This window comes from Canis lupus, chromosome 19 (genome assembly GCF_003254725.2).
Source record: "Canis lupus dingo isolate Sandy chromosome 19, ASM325472v2, whole genome shotgun sequence".
NCBI lineage: Eukaryota > Metazoa > Chordata > Mammalia > Carnivora > Canidae > Canis > Canis lupus.
This window is the reverse complement of record NC_064261.1, coordinates 12,235,248-12,256,450: the sequence shown is the minus strand read 5'-3', so window position 1 is coordinate 12,256,450 and position 21,203 is coordinate 12,235,248. Positions and strand designations below refer to the sequence as shown.

At 39.4% G+C, this 21,203-nt stretch overlaps 1 protein-coding gene across 8 annotated transcripts in view; it reads left to right on the top strand.

Annotated features, from left to right (window-relative positions):
- Window positions 1–21,203, top strand: part of C19H4orf33 (chromosome 19 C4orf33 homolog) — a 306,533-nt gene that overhangs the window by 23,504 nt on the left and 261,826 nt on the right. For 4 of the 8 annotated variants that reach the window (XR_004807008.2, XR_007403877.1, XR_007403876.1 and 1 more), the window contains exons 5-7: window positions 2,313–2,451; window positions 2,584–2,783; window positions 3,779–3,933. Coding sequence is in view for 4 of the 8 variants with exons in the window: in XM_025420624.3 (XP_025276409.1) it covers window positions 2,313–2,451; window positions 2,584–2,783; window positions 3,779–3,899 (460 nt within the window). In the remaining 4 variants the exon portion in view is untranslated. Of the gene's footprint in view, window positions 1–2,312; window positions 2,452–2,583; window positions 2,784–3,778; window positions 7,313–21,203 lie in introns of those variants that run through there. The other 4 variants (XM_025420623.3, XM_035702211.2, XM_025420624.3 and 1 more) reach the window with 3 other exon arrangements.

Sequence of the window (21,203 nt, the reverse complement as noted above, 5' to 3'; positions counted from 1 at the left end):
AAAGGAGAAAAAAAGGGGGTGGGGGAAGGAAACAAATCAAAAAGCAAAACAAAACAAAAACAAAAACAAAAACAAACAAACAAAAAAAGAACCACCGGGGAGTATCTTCTGATTCTGTGTTCTTTAAGTCCCTTGGCTTCTCCTGGAAGTTGTCCGTCTAGCTGGTGTTCTGGGGGAGGGGCCTGTTGTGCTGATTTTCAGGTGTTAGCACTTGGGGGAGCTGCTGTGCCCCTGCCTGGTGCAGGGCTCAGTGGGGGTTGTTTACCCCGTGAGGCCGCAGGAGGAACAGCCCCAGTGGCGGGGCAGCTCTGGAAACCTGGATTCAGCTCCCGCAGGAACTCCGGAGCTCTCCGTCTGCAGGGCCTGGAGGCTCCGGGGCGGGGCCGCTGATCTGCTCAGCTGGGGCAGGAGCGTCCTTGCTGTCCTGGGCCCTCCCGGCCTCTGCCCCTCCCGGGGGAGGCCGGATCCTGGGCTGAGTCCCGGCGCCCTGTGCTCCGGGGCCTGCGCTGTTGGATTCGCGCTCCCGGGCCGCGCAGCCCCCTCCGCGGAGCTGCCGCCCGAGCCCCTCCGAGCTGCTCCTGGAACCGCGCAGGCCCCTCCGCACGGAGCCTCTTCCTCTGCCCGAGCCCCTCCGAGCTGCTCCCGGGGCCGCGCAGCCCCCTCCGCGGAGCCGCCGCCCGAGCCCCTCCAGCTGCGCCGGGTCCCGCCGGGTCCCGCCGTCCGCGCTGCAGCCCTTAGGGAGCTCGGCGCACTCTCCTGGGCGCGCAGTTGCTCTGTTACTGTCCCAGGGAACCCGAGGGCATCCTCGCCCTCCTGGGTCCTGCTCCAACTCCCCACGAGCCCCTTTCCCCCGGGAAGGTCGGTGCAGCTCCTGCGTCTCCGGGTCGGGGCTCTCCTGTCCTGGGGACACTCGCCCCGGCCTCAGCCCGGCTCCTCGCGGGGCCCCTCCCCCTTGGAGGCCTTTTGTTTCTTTATTTCTTTTTCCCCGTCTTCCTACCTTGATAGAAGCGCGAACTCTCCTCACTGTTGCATTCCAGCTGGTCTCTCTTTAAATCTCAGGCCGAATTCATAGATTTTCAGGATAATTTGAAGGTTTTCTAGGTAGTTTGGTGGAGACAGGTGATTTGGAGACCCTGCTCTTCCGCCATCTTGCTCCTATCCTTAGTTTTAATTTTATTAGATGATACCAGTTTATTTTCACAAAGTGATGACTTCGTAGTAGATGAATAGGATAATTAGATTCTCTTTTGTTTTTAAATTATATGATAACCATTATGTATGAAATTAATAATTTAAAAAATATATTTTTAAGTTATTAAGAAGTTAAAAGAAGTATGTAGAGTAGTTTGGTTTCATTTATTACGGGACAGTTAATAATCAAGAATCATGCATTTGCTTCAGGCAGTCAACTCCTGTGATGGTTAATTAACCTCTGGGAAAGCAACATGAAGAATATTATTGTTTTAATTTGCAAGGAATTTTATTCCTTTTAGGATGTTCTTAAAGTTGCATAATAATAAAAATAAGCTGAGAACTTTTAAATGAAAACCAATGCTTGTTTTCTGTTAAAAATAGTTTATTGAAGGAAAGTCCTTTCTGAAAAGCTCACAACAGTCCATTTGAGAGGAAATGTTTAGTCTTTTCCACTGACAGTAAATTTGCTTCATGTAGCTATTTGAAATCCTTTAATTCTTACTGACCTGGCTAATCCCAATTATGCACTCTTGTTAGAATTCCATATGAGGATATATTTTATCTTTGAAAATGTGACATTAGTGTCAAAAACTAATGGTATAAAGCAGGAAAATACAAGAGGCAGACAGAACTGAGAGGACAGTTGTGGAAGAGAATAGATACAAGTTAAAATCTTCAGCATGTTCACTTCTATTAGACAATCTATGTTTTTATTTTCTATCTTCCTAATAAGCTTCAAGACAGTTTTGTTTTTTTGTTTTGTTTTGTTTTTTGTTTTTTTTTTTTTTTACAGAAGTAACCTTTAGTAAAGTTGTTGGATTCAGACTTATAAATCAGTGCCAGCTTCTTTTAGGGTACTTTATTTAGTTTTTGAAATGGGTTTTATTTTGAGCAGCAGATACTATGGTATGTCACACCCTTTTTCATATTTTGTACCATCTAACTGGTTGAAGTATTTTATGTAATTTCTTATTTATAAAATTTAAGAGGCAGTCTGAACATGTGTAGCTTTAGGCATTTGACTGCAGTTTTCTGAAAAATGAGATACTCAAAGATGATATTTCTAAGTAACTGAACACACTGATTCTCCCTATAATTATCTAATATTCATATTGTAGATATGCACATATTGCAGACATGAAGGAAAGTAAAGGAAATAACATTTGTTTCTTTCAAACACTCATGGGGAATTTTAATTTTGACAGTCATGGACAACATTTGGTGCTTTTACTCTCTGGAAGAAGAAATGTGTGGAAAGTAAGTAAATAAAAATATTAGACAAAATCCTTAAATATGTAATATACATATATGTTATATACATATCGTATATAAAATGTTTACAGTATAGATCTAAATTTACCTTTTGTATTTCACCTGTTATTTCTGTAGAAAGAACTTGCTCTGTCGTACAAAGTGTGCACAGGAGAGACAAAATGGGAAGGTAGAGCTTATCTTCCTTGGAGTTATTTTCCACCACATGTGACAAAATTCAATGCATTTGCTATTCATGGATCAAAAGATAAGAGAAACTATGAAGCTCTTTACCCTGTACCTCGACATGAACTGCAGCAAGGACAAAAACCTGATTTGTAAGTAGAAAATAAATGAAAATATGTTTCAACTCTGAGTTTTTTGAAAATGAATTATGCGTAGAACAGTAGTAACATTTTCACTCAAAGAAGATATGTATACAAATACCTAGTAGAGTCCTATGTTCCCTGATGGTCCCTAGTAAGTACTTGATAGACTGACTTTGGACAGACATAGTTTCTCTTACTTTTGTCAGTAGAGCACTTATATCTCCATAGCAGTATGAGAAAAGCCTTTCTTAGTATTGCAACAGCTGGTATCAAAGTATGGTTGCAAATTCATTTATGATCCCTTTCAGAGCTAATGGCCAGAGACATCTGTGTGTTTTCTGTGTAATTAAAGGGTTAATAAATCCTTTCTTGCTGTTTGAAAATGTGCCCTTCAGTTAAGTCTCTGGCTGTCTTCCCCTGATAACATCCATCATAAGATTGAGCCAGAGCAGAATGATTTTCTACACAGTTTAACATCCACTGTTACATGTTAGTTAAGGCTTTCTCTCCTTGGTAAGCCGCAATAGGTAAATGCTTTTCCTAGAAAGAAAAGAACTAGAATTAAATCTCTTTTACATTAAGTTCTCTTGCTTTGGCAAAGTAGTCTATCCTCTAAGCTACAGAGCTGAAACTTTAAAACAATTATCTATATGGCTTATAAAGTATTTCAAAATTTGAATGTAAAAACATCTCTGAGAGTATAATATTTTTCTAATGCTAGATAGAATGAGACAGGTTTTGAGTGTTGATTTTTATTTCTTCTCTCAGGTGTGAGGGAGCTTTTGTAGAATTAAGAGTGTTTTAAGATGTGGGTGAATTTCAGAGCTGAGTGTTTGATAGCAAGAATAAAAAAGTTGTACATATAGAATACATCTTACCTTTGGTATTTTTAAAATAGAATGTTGTTCTGTCACAAATGTGACAAAATGAATAGCCCTTCAGGACAACTATTTCACAAATGCATAATTCATTTCAATTCCCACCTTCTTTTTCTTTGTGTTTAGCCATCGTCTGGAATATTTCAAGCCTTTCGGTTTTAACACACTGCTTGGAGAAGAATGGAAACAACCAGAATCAGAGCTGTGGCTAACAGAGAAACCTGATGTACAGGAGTATAGTAGATGACCATATCAGTCATTTCTCCTCTGTATCTTTTAAGGTAAACCAATAATAAGTATAATCTTTTTTAATCACGATACCGCCAGCACATTTCAAGAACTGTTTTCATGGAGTTCAGTGAAAATATAGTATCTCTGGCAAGTTGTATATGAGTTAGCAAGAGAATAGGAAGTTTGTAGATGACTTTATCTAGAAAGTTAAAATGTTTCTCAGAGTCATTTAGTCTAGGAGTCATCACGTCAATCAGTTCTATCTGCCTTGCATCACCATCACCCCAGATATCCCTGATTCTGTCAACCAACATCATTATTTCTTTCCACTTCCCTAAACTTCAGCCAGCCTGAGACTAGAATATGTTATTTGTGCATTTTTTTGAATTCCGTGTAATGTACAGTAATTCTTTACTTAGAATCTTCTGTGCATTGTTGAAATGGGTTGAAAACAATGACCTATTCCAGTTGACAGGAGATCCTCATCCGTTAAGGCATCATAAGTTACATATGTATTTAACCATCTGTTTTCCCTGTCTTGTGACTATTTTTAGTGTGTGGAAGGAAATGAAATGGTCTTGAATTGGGGCAACAGATTCTACTTTCATTTACAAACAAGTGACATTTTCTTAATGCTGTTAAACCAGATGCCAAAATGTCTTCATTTTATTTTGTAAACATCAAATACTCCTAATCTAGAGCTTTTCAAATTTTGAATTGTCATATAGTTCAGAGTTTGAAGCCATCTAGTAGATCATCTATGAACTTCTCCACCAAACCTGGTCCTTCACTAGCTTTCTTAACTAAGAGATTAGCAGTCTTAGAGAAGAATTTTTTTAAGGACTTTTATTTTATTATTATTATTTTTAAAGATTTTATTTATTTATTCATAGAGATGCAGGGAGAGAGAGAGAGAGAGGCAGAGACACAAGCAGGCTCCATGCAGAGAGCCTGACATGGGACTCGATCCAGGGTCTCCAGATCACGCCCTGGGCTGCAGGCGGCGCTAAACCGCTGTGCCACCAGGGCTGCCCTTAAGGACTTTTATTACTTGTACAGAGTACCTAGTTGTCTGTCTGTTTGACAATATATTTTATCCTCTTCTTTTCTATTAACAGAACTTGAATTTTTAGGGGCACTACTTAAAAACATTTTTCCAGATTTCTTTGCAGTTAAAAATGACATGATAAAACGGTTCAGACTAATGAGATGTATGTATACATTGTCCAGTAGATCATTAAGAAAAGATGTTTTAACGGTGAAAGATTCAGCTGCCACATACCTTTTACCTTTTGTCTTTTTCTCCTGAATTGCATAATTGAAACCTGAGGTAACACACTAGCTGTATTGTATCAATGAGGAGACAGTCAATGAATAGTCAGCTGAGCAACAAGACAAAGGAGCCTGGGTTCTAAACAGTGCAATAGAGTAATGTATCATATCTGGACTACCTACCTATAGATTTCTTTATATAGGAGAAAATAAGCCACCTAATTTGTTTTTCTAAATTAATCTATAGGTTCACTACAATCCCAGTTAAAAATCCCAGAGGGAGTATAAATTGACAAACTGACTCAAATTTTATATAGAAATACAACGGACCGGGGTGCCTGAGTGGTTCAGCAGTTGAGCGTCTGCATTTGGCTCAAAGTGTGGTCCCAGGATCCGGGATCGAGTCCCACACTGGGCTCCTTGCCGGGAGCCTGCTTCTCCCTCTGACTGTGTCTCTGCCTCTCTCTCTCTCTCTCTCTCTCTCTCTCTCTCTCTCCCTCTCTCCCTCTCTCCCTCTGTGTCTCTCATGAATAAGTAAATAAAGTCTTTAAAAAAGACAAAAAAAGAAATATAAAGGACCTCAAAATAGCCAAAACAATTTTGAAAAAGAACAAAGTTGGAGGACTTATACAATCTGACTTTAGAACATACTATTAAGATTCAATAATGAAGGCAGTGTGCCCTTGGCATAGGTTTAAACAAATACATCAATGTAACAGGATGGAGAAACTAGAAAGAACAATGTGCAATCAGCTGATTTTTTTTTTTACAAAGGTGCCAATGTATTTAAAAAGGAAAAGGATAATCTTTTCAACAAATGGTATTGAAATAACTATAAAAAACATGAAAACAAAATCAAAACCTCTCCTACTTAAAAGTCTACAGAAAAATTAAATGTAACTGGTGAAATGAAAACAAATCTAGGAGAGAATCTTTGTAATCCAGGTTAGAGAAATATTTTTTTTTTCAGATAGGACATGAAAAGCAATAATTTAAAAGAAAAAGAGAAATTGGACTTCATCAAAATAAAAACTTTTTGTTCATCAAAAACTTCCATTAAGTGAAGAAGCAAGCCACAGATTGGAATAAAATATTCAAAGTACCCATATCTGACAAAGGATTCTTACCCAGAATATATGAAGAACTCCTGTAAATCAGTAATAAAAGAAGCCAGTTAAAGAAACTTCACAGAAAAAAAATATACAAAAGTAAATATATAAAGTTAACATCACTTATCATCAAGGAAATGCACATTAAAACCATAACAAGATACCACTAAATGACTAAAATTACGAAATATACACATCGGTTAAATTGGTTAAAGCTGAAAAAGACTGACAATAATGGGAATAATGTCCAGCAATAATGGGAATGTGGAGTACCTAGAACTTTCATACACAATGGATAGGAATGGAGTATATGGTACAAGAACTTTGGAAAAGTGGAAGTTTCTAAAGTTAAATACACACCTACTCTGTGTTTCAGCAGTTTCATTCTTAGGTATATACTCAAGAGAGTATATACTCAAATGAGTATTTATAGCAGTTTTATTCATAACACAAAACTATAAACAATCGAGTTTCTATCCACATGATAGACAAGCTGCAATATACTCAGACAGTGGAATACTACTTATGAAAACGAATGGACTACTGGTACATGCATGAGCCTACATGAATCTCAAAAGCATTACATTGAACAAAATAAGCCAGATACAACATTCTGTATAACTATTTATATGAAGGCCAATTATAGGCCAAACCAGGCTGTTGTGATGCATCTCAGAACAGTGATTGCTCTGGGTGAGGGCAGAGGATTCCAATTGTCTGGAAAAAGGACATGAGGGTATTTGAGGGAGTGGGTAATTGAAATGTTTTGTATCTTGATGTGGCTGACAGTTATGTAGTTGCATACATTTGTCAACATCCCCCAAGCTGTATGTTTAAGATTTATGATTTTACTACATGTGAAGTATATCTTAATAAAATATTGTTATGAAATAAGCTGTAAATTAAATGGAGTTAACTTCTGTATATTGTTGCATTGAACAATCCCTGTGCTAGTTAAATGTGACTTAGTAACTAATTCTTTTCATTTATTCCGTCTTCTGTCTGAAAAGAGAACTGGTATAAAATAAATATTGATTTTTACAAAAGACCATAAGTGTCTTCATAACTACATAGTATGATGCCATTGTTAGGCATCCTACATAAATTCAGAAAATAACTTGAAAACGGACAGTAGTAACTAATTTAATGTGGCAACAATATGCCAGTTTTGGATAGGAAAGGCTTATTTAAAATGATCTGTGGTGGGATGCCTGGATGACTCAGTGGTTGAGCCTCTGCCTTCGGCTTAGGGTGTGATCCTGGAGCCCTGGGATTGAGTCCCACATCGGGCTCCCTGCATGGAGTCTGCTTCTCCCTCTGCCTCTGTTTCTGCCTCTCTCTGTGTGTCTCTCATGAATAAATAAATAAAATCTTAAAAATAAAAAAAAGATCCATAGTGACTTATAAACTACCTGAAGCAATTTTATAAATGCATAAAAAACTATCCAAAAAAAGATGTATTTAGTGTGTCCTGATTTGAGAAGTGAATCAATCATTCTTAATCACAGGCTCAGCTATAAAGCATAACTGTTTATAATGGGAAAAGTAAAGCACAAAATACTTTAGATCTAACCATATAAAATATTGAATTTGAATGTTGTGGTTGGTTTGTGAACTTTCTAATACCCGATAGGTATCCTGTTTTTATCTGTTTAGGTGTGTTTAAAACATCTCTTTACTTGTTTTCATCTAAATAAATATTTTTCTTCTTCTGATACTAAGCAAGCAAAAGCATCTTATATAATCCTTTTCTTTTGAAAGGAACCTGCAGTTCAACCACAGAATTTTGGAAAATTTGTCCATTAGTAGCACACAAACAGTACATTCAGTAGAAAGTTAGTATTTGAGAGTGGCATTTGTAATCACTGTTTTGAATTTGTTTTTCAACTTCAGGACCACAAAAGAATAGTCATTCCTTTGTTTATTATATGTATAAATGCATTTCCTTTCCGTGTTCTGAATTGTTTACTACAGTATGATGCAGATTCTCTCCTCACCACCTAAATAGATTACACAGTGTATGCATTTATTCAAGTGTTTTCTCATGCTTTTTCACAGCTCCAGTAAAGTGTAAGTCACAGTTCAAGGGGAAATACAGTAGTTCTCCCTACCCCACACCTGTAGTTTTTCTTTCAGTGGTTTCAGTTATCTACAGTCAACTATGGTCCAAAAATATTAAATGGAAAATTCCAGAAAGAAACGATTCATTAGTTTTAAATTGCATGCCTTTTTGAGTATCCTGATGAAATCTCACAATGTCCTGTCTGGGACCTAAATCATCTCTTTGTACAGTGTATCCACACTATATATGCACTACCCGCCCATTAGTCACTTAGCCATCTGGTTTATCAGATCAGCTGTCACAGTATGGCAGTGCTTGTGTTCAGAGAACCCTTATTTTACTTAATAGTGGTCCCCAAACTCAAGGGTGATAATACTGGCAATTCAGAGATGCCAACGAAAAGCTGGAAAGTGCTTCTTTGAAGTGAAGAGTTGAAAGTTCTTTAAATAGGGAAAGAAAAAAAAAAACATTTTGAGGCTGCTGAGATTTATAGTGACAAATCTGTGAAATTGTGAAAAAAGAAATTTGTGGTTTTGTTATTGATCTCTCACTGTACCTAATTTATAAATTAAACTTTAGCACAGGCATGTATGTAGAGTATATATAGGGTTTAGTACTAACCATGGTTTTAGGCATTCACTGGGGATCTGGGACATATCCCTCACAGATAAGGTGGCAGGAAGGGCTACTAAACACTTTGTGTTTTTAGCCACCAACTACTACGTTTTGATGTGAAAAAAAATTGCCACAAAAATATTTAAGTTCTTTTCCTCCTTTTTAAGACATTAGGCTTTGGGGGCAGAAGATAATGAATAGAATTTAATCTGATATTTAAAAAGAAAAAGGATACAAATGGGGAAGCAATAACAGTAAGCCCTCAGCTCTTCCAGTCATGCTGCAAAGCCCAAGGATCTTCTCTTTCCCATTTAAGTTTCCATATTATTTGAATATTGCTTTATTAGAGCACTTATCCTACTGTGTATTAGGCTCTTCTCATCTTCTAAGCCTAACATTTTTTACTCCAGTTATACAACCAGTTGTATTCTGTGAACTCACAGCAACTTGCCTTAGCTGCACTGTGTACTCCTTGCTTCCTTCCTGCACCAGGGCTTTGCTGCTGCCTCAGCTGTGTGGAACACAGGCAGGAACCCCCTTAAGCATTCTCACACATCAACTATCCTTGGATAGGAATAGGGAGCTATCCTTGGATAGGGAGCTAAACCCCATGGGGCAATTCTTGAACAAGGAGGATGAGAGGCAGTGGTTAAATACAAATACACCTAAGGGACCTTCCATGTGGCTCTTCAGAGGTTTACTAAAGGGGCTTGTACCAGTTGCTAACTGATAGCAGCAGCAGCCAACTCATAGCACACGATATGGCCTTTTCCTCATTTCCTGTTTGACTCTTCCTACTTCCTACTTCCCTACTCCTTTATCAAAATCAACCTATGTGCAAGCTCTTGTTCCAGTTCTGTTTTATGGGGAACCCAGGCTATGTCCAGTGTTAGCTGAAGTGGCCCTAGAAAATATCTTATCAGGATGGGACTCAGGACTGTTATCATTCTTGGGGCAATTTAGTGATAGAGACCCCACTGGTGGTGGTGGTGTGATGAACATGGTGTAATATCACAGTTATTAAGGCTTTCTTCAGTGGTAGACTAGCTTGAGGAGCTGATGAAAGGTCAAACATCAATATAAGTGAGAGTAGCATTGGGCATGGAGATAGTGGTAATAACAAGGATTGTGAAGTTGACCGCTTCTTTTCTATTTTTTTTTAAAAGATTTTATTTATTCATGAGAGACACACAGAGAGAGGCAGAGACATAGGCAGAGGGAGCAGGCTTCTTGGAGGGAGCCCGATGTGAGACTCAAACCAGGACTCTGGGATCACGCCCTGAGCTGAAGGCAGATGCTCAACCACTGAGCCGCCCAGGCATCTCGGCTTCTTTTCTTTTTAAAATAATTCTGACGTTGAAAAAAATTTTTTTTAAGATTTCACTATTCATGAGAGACAGAGAGAGAAAGAGAGAGAGAGGCAGAGACAGGCAGAGGGAGAAGCAGGCTCCATGCAGGAAACCCGACGTTGTACTCGATCCCAGACCCCAGGATCATGCCCTGGGCTGAAGGCGGCGCTAAACTGCTGAGCCACCTGGGCTGCCCTGAAAAAATTTTATTTGGTATTTCTACATTAATAAAAAATTACAGGGATCCCTGGGTGGCGTAGCGGTTTGGCGCCTGCCTTGGGCCCAGGGCGCGATCCTGGAGACCCGGGATCGAATCCCACGTCGGGCTCCCGGTGCATGGAGCCTGCTTCTCCCTCTGCCTGTGTCTCTGCCTCTCTCTCTCTCTCTCTGTGACTATCATAAATAAATAAAAATTTAAAAAAAATTACAATTTGGAATTTGGAGAGGGTTCTAGGTGGTGGAATAGGAAGCAACAGGAATCTCTGTCCCCACCTAGGCAACAATTGCTCTAGTAGGACTGATACAACTTCCTTTTTTTTTTTTTTTTTTTTTTTTTGTAATTCTGAAGACTGTTGAAGGTGGAGTTGTGGAGTTGACTGCTTTTTGAAAAGTCTTTAGGAGATATGAGAACAAAATAGGCAACTACAAATTCAAGGTACACTATGAACATCAGAAAAATGCACCTCAGTATTTGAAAAGCCCTATTTACATGTAGTAGCTGAAGCACAAACAGTATGGAAATTCAAACTCAGGGTTTAATGGTAAGTATAACTACACTACTGAATACTGAGCCTTGACAGGTCTCCTATTTGAAATGAGGGGTCTATTATGGAAAGAGTGAGATTCTGAGACCTGGGATGGGGACATGTGTGTGGATGAGCCTGTTCTAGCATATCTTGAACTCCAGATTTTCCTTCACTCTCTGGACTGGTAGAAGCAGCCCCCTTACCCTTGTTGGAGGCAATCATCCTCAACTTGCCGTGACACTTACCCCCAAAACCTGAAGTGGGTGCCTCATAAATAATACTTGTTCTCAAAATTGTGCCATCTCCTCATCAGACTTAAAATGAGAATCAGATTGCAGCACTTCCCAAAGGGTAGTGGAAGTAATAATAAGTACATGTGGTGAGAAGTATTGTGCACACTGAAAGGATAGGACCTGGAACAAGGGGAGCACATGTTGGAGTGTATCTAGAAAAGTCAGTATCTGGGGCTGGAAAGGGGAAAAGTTTATTGACATGGGATGTTAAACTTGGGGCTTAACATCTTGACAAGGACACCTAAAACTTGCTTTAATATGCTGCCCAGTTAATTTTTGCAATTGGATAAAATGGTGGCTTATAGTAAATGAAGCAGAAGTGCTAAAATTGCTTTGGTGGAGTCATTGAGGAAAGATCAGAGACTTAGATTATAACGTTTTGATGTTAGACCATAAATATAGAATGTTACATGAGACCAGAAAACCCACCATCTGAATGTGTTTACCTCGAGGAGAATAGAACAGAGGAAACTGCTGGGTCACAACTGTCATTCTTAGAAACTCAGTTGTGACCTGACGTATAGATAGCTTTTGTATCCCAGAACTGAGTAGGGCAGTGTTGCCATAGAACTGGGATGTCCAGTGTTGATGGATAAGATACATTTCCAGAATATTAGATTCCTGTGGAGACACTAATTAACAGAAGCTCTGTGACTGTAATTACTCTAATGAGCAGCAAAGCAGGAGTGACCGTCAGAGTGCATTAACATCAGATATCTGTGACTTTAGCTGATAGTCCAAGGTGTACCTAAGAGTGCTATGGGTGGCTAGCCAATTTACACACCAGAAAAAAAAAAATTGAAAACTGGTGAGCAGTAGGCTATTTTCAGCTCTTGGAATAGATTATTTTGTTTTTTTCATCCCCCTTTTTTTTTTTTTTAAAGATTTTATTTATTCATGAGAGACACAGAGAGAGGGAGAGAGAGACAGAGACAGAGACAGAGGGAGAAGCAGGCTCCATGTAGGGAGCCCAACATGGGACTTGATCCCAGGTATCCAGGATCAGGCCCTGGGCCGAAGGCAGGCACTAAACCGCTGAGCCACCTGGGCTGCCTGGTTTTTCACCCTTTTTATACAGCTAATCCAGTTTTCAAAACCAGAACCAATTAACTGAAAAAAAGGCTGGGTCCCCTCGATAAAATAATGAAAAATGTTACCCTAAGAATATATGATAAATATTTTCCTAATTGTTCCCCAGGGGGATATGTGGACATTGAGCCAGAATATTTCTAGTGTGAAGAAAGGTGTCTACTAAGATGTTTGGGATTGATGAATATAGTACATTTAGTGTCTGAGTTGACACAGAGGCTAAGGAATCTGAATCACCATTATGGTCCTCTATTAGAATGGGACACATGGAGACCTGCTGATCAAAGGCTAAGAATATCTTGTAATAAGATGGTTCAGTGGTCCACTCCCCACCCTGAGGTCATTCCCAGGACCAAGAGAGGGTATTGTAGCAGTTTTGGCCTTCGTGCAATTGGCCCTGTCACCCAGTAGATCTGATGATGCTAAAGGTTTCTGTGGTGAGTAAGGTTATGAGATAGTCTCTGGAAAGCCCCAATAGAAGAGACATAGCACGGCCTCTTTAGGTTCCTGGAGCAAGGCTATGTCTTCTGTAGCTAAGAATATTTGAAAAGAAGTTCCTGCCATATTCCTGGCTTCTAGTAAAGGTTGAGTACCTGGCCATGGAACATACAAGTGACTGACCAGAGCTGTCTATCATAAGATAAGTATTATCAAATCTACCAAGTTATAAGTTCAAAAAGGCACAACAACAATACATCATATGATGGAAGTACTACGTTCAGGATTCAGTCTCAGAGACTGAATCCTCCAGAGGATACAAATAAGTTGTATGAATAGATGTCTCAGAATCCTATGTCACCTACTTCTATTGTGGATGCCTTTCCCTCATCTTACACTCATGGCTTCATGAGAAGATTTCCATAACCAAATAAAAGAGGAGGGGAGGGCAGCCCCGGTAGCCCAGTGGTTTAGCGCCGCCTTCGGCCAGGGGTGTGATCCTGGAGTCCCGGGATCGAGTCCCATGTCAGGCTCCTGGCATGGAGGCTGCTTCTCCCTCTGCCTGTGTCTCTGCCTCTCTCTCTGTGTCTGTCATAAATAAATAAATAAAATATTAAAAAAAAAAACAGGAGGGGAAAAGGCATGCCTAATGGGTTATCTTGATCCATTGGTACTGGCTGAAAGTGAACTGTTGCCATACTATAGATCCATTCAGGAAAGGCCCCAAATGACGGTGGTGAAAGGAAGGCCTTCTAGTGAGCAGACATGTGAGCAATTTAGTTTGTCATTCACTTGTGTTGTGGAGAAATGTCTTTAAGTACAAGGACCCTTGGTTTGGCTAGTTGTCCAGGATAAGATTTTAAGTTGGGAGGCAAGGAAGTTTGGGAAAGAGGCATGTAAATGGATTCACAGAAATGGGCACAAGGCATGAGGATCTTTATGTTTCACATTAATTCCTACCAGAATAGAGACACTATGGAGGAAGCCTTTAACAACCAGGTGGACACAGTGATTTATCCAGTTTGTATCAGCCAGCCTCTGTCCTCAGCCACTCAAGAGTTTGCATAATGCATCCATGAGCAGAAGAACCATGTTGACAGGAATAGGGGCTATGTACAGGCCCAATAGTATGTATTCCTTCTCACCATGTTAAACTAATGACTGTTACTCTTTAATGCCCCAAATCCCAGCAGCCCAGACCAATACCAAGACCGTAACATGGTACTATTTCTTGAGGAGACTTGCCAGCCACTTGGTAGCAAGTTGATTGTATCAGACTCCTATTTGAGAAAAATTAATTCGTCTGTACTGTGATCAGCATCTACTCTAAACTTGGATTTGCTTTCTATGCCTAACACATCTTACAGAACCACCATCCAAAAAATTTACAGAATGCCTGATTTCCTAACGTGGGATTCTGTGTCTTATCACCTGAGACCAAGTGACCCATTTTATGATAGAGGAGAAATGAAAATAGGTGCATTCCTGTAGAAGCTACAGGTCTTACCATATGTTACATTACCTGAAAGCAGCCAACCTAATACAATGATGAAATGGCTTATTAAAATTTTAGCTAAGTACAAGTTCAGGGACAGCTTCCTGTAAGGTTGGGATGCTGTTCTACAGGATTTAGTATATACCCTGAACCAATGATGCAAAAAGTTGAAGTTGGAAACTGGCAACTGCTATTACAATGACACAACTGTGGGCTCTTCTGGATTGAAGGAAAAGTGGGAAGGCTTCCACAGTAGGACCCAATAAATGTTCCATTGAACCTGAAGCTATGAAAATCACCTAGTCATAATGGCTCCTTGTGGCAGCAGTTCATCAGACAAATAAATGCTTAGTATTATTTTTTTAAAGATTTTATTTATTTATTCATGAGAAACACACACAGAGAGAGAGGCAGAGACACAGGCAGAGGGAGAAGGAGGCTCCATGCAGGGAGTCCGACATGTGACTTGATCCTGGGTCTCCAGGATCCCACCCTAGGCTGAAGGCAGCGCTAAACCGCTGAGCCACTGGGGCTGCCCAAATTCTTAGTATTAGAAGGGACTTTGACCCTGGCTATCATGAAAAGCTGGAATTACAGCTTTAATGGAGGCAGGATAGTGTGCATCTTTCTTAGGGGATCCATTGGGGCATCTCTCTTGTTGCTTCAATGTCAAATGATAACCTGAAATGGGCAATTGAAGGTCTAGATCATCTCATTACTCAAACAACCTGGCCCTGCTGAAGAATTTGGCCAAATATGAGAGAAGGGTAGAATTTGCGGTAGAGAAAGAAGATATATATCAATTATAGATGTAAAATCAGTTACAGAAGTGGAGACAGTAGCTTGTTTCACTACATAGTTTGCATTGTGTCTTTATATAGTGGCTAGCTGCTACCTCGAAAACTTTGGGATAGATGTGTCTCAATACAGAACATGTGTGGCTCTGAATGCTGCAAGGAGTGGACTGTATTGGGTAGTTTTGTGTGTCAATGCCCATCTTTATGGTCATCTTTTTGAGTCCCCACCTATTACACTCTTTGATAGCTCTTACCTCTGTTATACCACATATCTCTTGCTTTCTGCCTTGGTTCTTTTCTGACACCTCAGCTACATGGAACACCTTGGGAAATCTCAGCTCTTCTGACATATGTACAGACATGCAAGTTGAGGGAGTTAACATTCTTGTCAAATGCAGGTAAGAATTGGTGGATAAATACTGTTCTATCCTTTGGGCAGACTATTCGGAGATGCATTCCATGCATTTTCTCCGGGGTCTTCAGTGGGCCTAAGTTTCAGTTGCCTACAGTAGTGATCAGCCCCCAAACACAACCTTATATTGGTTTATCTAATTTAATTTTTCCAAGATCCCATTCTGATTCTTTAGAATTGCATTCAAAAATTAATGACTGGCATATGGCCCTTCTTTTCAGTCTCTGCTCTTTGGGTGAACCCAAGCTAAAGTACATTGCATTGTAATTATTTATCTGTAGGTCTCTGTTAATTCTGAAGGACCTATGTCTGCGTGCATAGATCCCAAAGCACAGTAGGCATTCAATGAGCATTTATTGGATTTAGTAATTTTAGAAGATAGATTTCAAAATTTCATGTGTAGGGAGAATCTTGGAGTATTTTCCCTTTTGATATTGGTTTTAATGAGGAAAGGAAAGGGAGTAGAAACACATCCATACATTACCTTTTTCTCCTCTTAGCTCTTCATCTTTGTCTTTTACCTTCTTATTCTCATTGGAAAATAGACACAGGAATGGTTAGTTTTTTAATAGAAAAATGGGCCTATATTTGGGAAATTGAAGTGTTATAATTTTTCCCCAGATTGTAACTCGGGAGGCTTAAGCAACCTGCAACAAAGAATTTTTTTTTCCTGTCACATAAGCCACCGTGTTCTATATATAATAGATAGTAGACCAAAGAAGAAAGGAGCCATGTCTTACTAACTTATTCTCGTTTCAGCAATGCCTATACTAAAATATTACTTGTATAGTGCATAGGCAATAAGTATTGATTTCTAAATTGAATTTCTTTACCCACTTCTGTTGCTGCTTCTTGCCTTCAAACATGAGAGGACTCCATTTCCTTCAGTCTGTCTCAAGTTTCTGTCCCTCCCAGTCCTCTTTACCCACCCCCAACTTGTCCTTTAGTCCTCATCACAGTCAAAAACTTTACTTTGTAAGTGCTGATTTTACTAGGTATTGACTCAATTACTTCATTAGGTCAACTTATACTTAATGGATTTTTGGACTTAAGTCCAAGAAGTAGCATTTGCATTTTGAGATGAGTATAGCTGCAAAATGAATCTTCTAGTTGAAGATTTATATAAAGAGCATATTTTTTTGTTAAATCATAATTCCTGGGCATTATCTGATCATCCTAATTTTGCTCTTGTAGAGCAAATTTATAAATTGACTATCAGAAGCATTTATTAACACCAACTATCATTTTTTTATATAAGGAATAGTAAAAAGTTATCTCTAGAGCTAAGATTACACATGTGTGAGGAATATAGGAAACTGGAAATTACTAATCTATGAAAAGTGACAATTGTCTGTACAAATATCACTTTATGTGGTATACTCATAGAGAAGATGAATGTTCAAGCCACTTCTTATTAATAAGCTACTTGCCAAGAGAAACACATTTTTTCCACAGGCCCCTCTAAGGTATTATTTATTGCAGCAATGTCACACCAGAAAATTTGTCATTACAACAGGTATATTTTGGTGGTAGACTAGTGGCTAATGTGAATGCAGATCTCTTAGGATGTGTCATGATTAGGGTATGAATCATACTGTAGGAGAATATTAGAGAGGCAGAAAACCCAGGCTGCATTTATACTAAATGCTTTTACTAACTTGGTTTTTGTCAAAGATCAAAAGACAGGCTTCAGAAGATCTGAAAACTTTGGCAACCAAATCACATCCTCAAGTAACTTAAAATAACTATTACAGCCTTTTATTTGTACGTGTCAGAAACTGAAGTAATTTAGCAGTAATTTATTATAAATAATCTTGTAGACTACTTGTACAGAAAACCTAAAGATGGTGAATGTCTGCTTTCCTGTCCTTAATATTTTACTGTTTGCAATAGTGACAATGTATCTTTTTTCCTTTCTGAGAGGACCATCTTCTTTCAAAAATAGTGAAGTAATTGATATCAATAACTTTTCAAACTACAGGTTGCAAACCTCTTAGGAAGTAGATTGTGGGATCTTTATAGTGAATTATAACACAAAAATAATTAAATAGAATTGAAAATATCAGACTACCTCACATTTACTGTTTATATGTTTCAAGAGTTTTGTTCTTATTTTGAATCTAGTCACAAATGTTCAAGATCCATTAATTTAAAGTGTTTACAGAACACTGGCTTTAAACACTTTTGTTTTTTCACAGTATTATCTTTTGGGTAATTAGTCAATATCTGAAATATTTTCAATGATTAATGACTGGAGAAGATTTGGAGGGGAACCTTACACTTAAATATGCCCCCAGTGCAGCTTAAAAACTAAAGAAGGAAAGACAGCCTGCTACTTTACTCTTCAATTTGATTTTATTTATAACTTGGAAAAAAACCCCAGATATTAGGTGGATGGATAGATGGATGGATGGTTGGATGGATGGGTGGATGGATGAATGGATGGATGGATGGATGGATAGATAGATAGATAGATAGATAGATAATAGATAAACACTTGCATATATGGAGCCTCAACTATAAATTTATTCATTAGAAGTGGTTCCTTTTCATAGCATATAGCTCCTTTTCTAACCTATAAATTAAGAACCTTTGGGTTCCAAGTAAAAGTAAGTTCAGCTCAAACCAGCTTAAACAGTAAAAGGGGATATAACAGATTTTTTGCAGATTGATGTAGAGGTTGATAATCACACTTGAAATCAGGTTTCTAACCCTGTTTATATAGGGTTTTCTTGCTCTGTTATCTTCTAGGTCATCTTCACCCAAAGACAGCTCTTTTTGCGTATGAAATACTGTGGGTGTTAGAGGACTCAAAATGACAAGCCACAAAATCCAGTGCAATACTCTGATTTTTACTAGTATTCTAGATATTTTCCTCATATTTTAGAGGATTCTGCAGTCTGGCTTTTGATAATTGTATTCCCATGCTTTCATTTGCCTCTTGTATTTTCTGTGAATTACATCTAGAAGCTTGATTACATTCAGGTTCAATTTTTGGTAAGAGTATCTCAATGATGGTGTATTTCTGTCAGGAGATGCAAAACAACTGGTTGCCTCTGTTTTGTGATATTAGGAGCCATTGATGACCATTGCCTGAATTCATAAATTCATTAGGGCTTGTAAAATGTTGATAATCCAATTTTGTCATTAGTACATATTTCTTAGTTGGAATATTTCTATTAAAAAATGATCCCGGGCAGCCCTGGTGGTCTAGCAGTTTAGCGCTGCCTTCAGCCCGGGGTGTGATCCTGGAGACCTGGGATCGAGTCCCATGTTGGTCTCCCTGCATGGAGCCTGCTTCTCCCTCTGCCTGTGTCTCTGGCTCTCTCTCTCTCTCTCTGTGCCTGTCATGAATAAATAAATAAAATCTTTAAAAAAAAATCTCAATTCAACTATTTGGATACCAAGAAACACTGTTTTTACAGGATAAATGCTTGATTCTTTTATTTAGCAGTTTCATGAATAATTGATTCTATTGCAATCTCCAAAGATGACCAATGAGATTTTTAAAATTATGTCTTAGACTTCCAGAGAAGATGGTAGAGTAGGACAATCCTGGGCTCACCTGTCCCATAGATACAACTAGATAGCATCCACATTAGTGTAAATAACCCAGACAGCAACCTCAAGACTGACAGGACAGACTCTCCACAGCTTGATGCAGAGAAGAGGCCACATCAAAGGGTAAGAGAGAGAGACACAGTTGGGAGGCAAACAGACCTGTAGGACTGTCCATAGGAGGGAGGGACACCATGGGCACAGAAAGGGGAGAGGAGCAGACCCCACTCCATTCACCCCAGACATGGGAACCTGCACTGGGAAGATGAATCCCCATAACATTTGGCTTTGAAAACCAGATAAGCCCGTCCTCATGACTTTCTGGAACCAATGGGGCTTAACACTTGGAACTTTAAAAATTGGCAGACTCCACTCTGGAAGAGCTAGAAGGCAGTTGGAAACTGAGCCATCCCCCCTTTTTAAAGATTTTATTTATTTATTTATTTATTTATTTATTTATTTATTTATTTGAGAGATTGAGAGAGTGAGCTCCAGCGAGGATGGTGGGGAGGGGGTCAGAGAAGCTGAGTTCCCACCCTTAAAGAGACAACACAGTGAACAGCCTGGCTGAGATATAGCAAAAAAGCATCAGTTTAAAAAATACCTGGGGTATATGGGAAGATTTCTTTAATAATCTTAGAGCATGCCCCCCATGGACACCTGCAGGAATCAGTGCATTGAAAACACCTTCCACCTAGCTTGCTAATAGCATGTTCTGTTCCATGTGCTTCTTCAGTTCTGCTCCCCCCAAACCAACCAGCCTCAGCAGTTTTCCCAGATACCTGCAGGTCCCCTCCCAAAGCAGACCTATGCAGACCTTGCTGTCACCAAGTGCCCCAATCTCTCATTCTCCCACAGACACACCCTCCAACATGCCTTTGGAAAGAATCCATCTGAAGTGGTGCCACAAGCCTGGCCAGCACCCAGCAGGGGCCAGTACCACCACAAAATGATTCCTGCTCCCAAGAAGAAGTGAAGATAACCACAATCACTAGTCTGACTGTGGCTTCACCAGTGGATTGAGGACAGACATGTGGTCTGACTGCAGGCCCCGCCCACCAATGAAAGCTGCTCAGAGGACAACACAGGGAGAGTGCCCTGAAGTTTGGTGTCCCTGCAGTTATGGAAAATACCCAGTCTGACTCAACTCAAGCCCAAGTCAGCCCCAGACTGGCCCACTAACAACACAGGGTCCAAAGACTGCCCACAATAGGCAGAGAGCCATTACAGATAACTGGACTGAAGGCAAGCGTGGCTTAGTCACAACAGTAGAGTGCATTCAACACATGTAGGAGATATTCCTGAGGCACGGGTTCTGGTGAATAGGGGACACTGCACTGCAGGGCACTACAGGACCTCTCTTATTCACAAGGCCACTGCTTTCAAGAACAGGAGACATTTCTTTTTTAAAGATTTTATTTATTTATTCTTGAGAGAAAGAGAGAGAGAGGGAGAGAGGGAGAAAGGCAGAGACACAGGCAGAGGGAGAAGCAGGCTCCATGCAGGGAGCTTGACATGGGACTCAATCCCAACTCTCCAGGATCATGCCCTGGGCTGAAGGCAGCACTAAACCGCTGAGCCACCAGGGCTGCCCCTATCTGACTTTTCTAATATGTAAAAATAGACACAGAAAGATAGAATGATTAGACAAAGGAATATGTCCCAAATGAAAGGATAGGTCAAAATCAGCAAGATAGCTAAGCAAAACAGATTTATGCCTGATAGAGAATTTAAATTAATGGTCATAAAGATACTCACTGTACTTGAGAAAAGAGTGGGGGACCTCAGAGAGACCTTTGGCAAAGAGATAGAAAATATAAAAAAGAACCAATCAGAGAAGGAGAACTCAATAACTGAAATTGAAAATACACAAGAGGGAATAAATAGACTAGAGGAAACAGAAGAGCAATTCAGTGACCGGGAGGACAGGGTAATGGAAAGCAGTCAACTGAATAGGAAGGAGAAAACAATGGAAATAAATTAAGGGAACTCAGAAAGACCATCAAGCATATAACATTTGCGTTATAGGGATGCCAGAGGAGAAGAGAGAAAAAAGGGGCAGAAAACGTATTTAAAGAAATAATA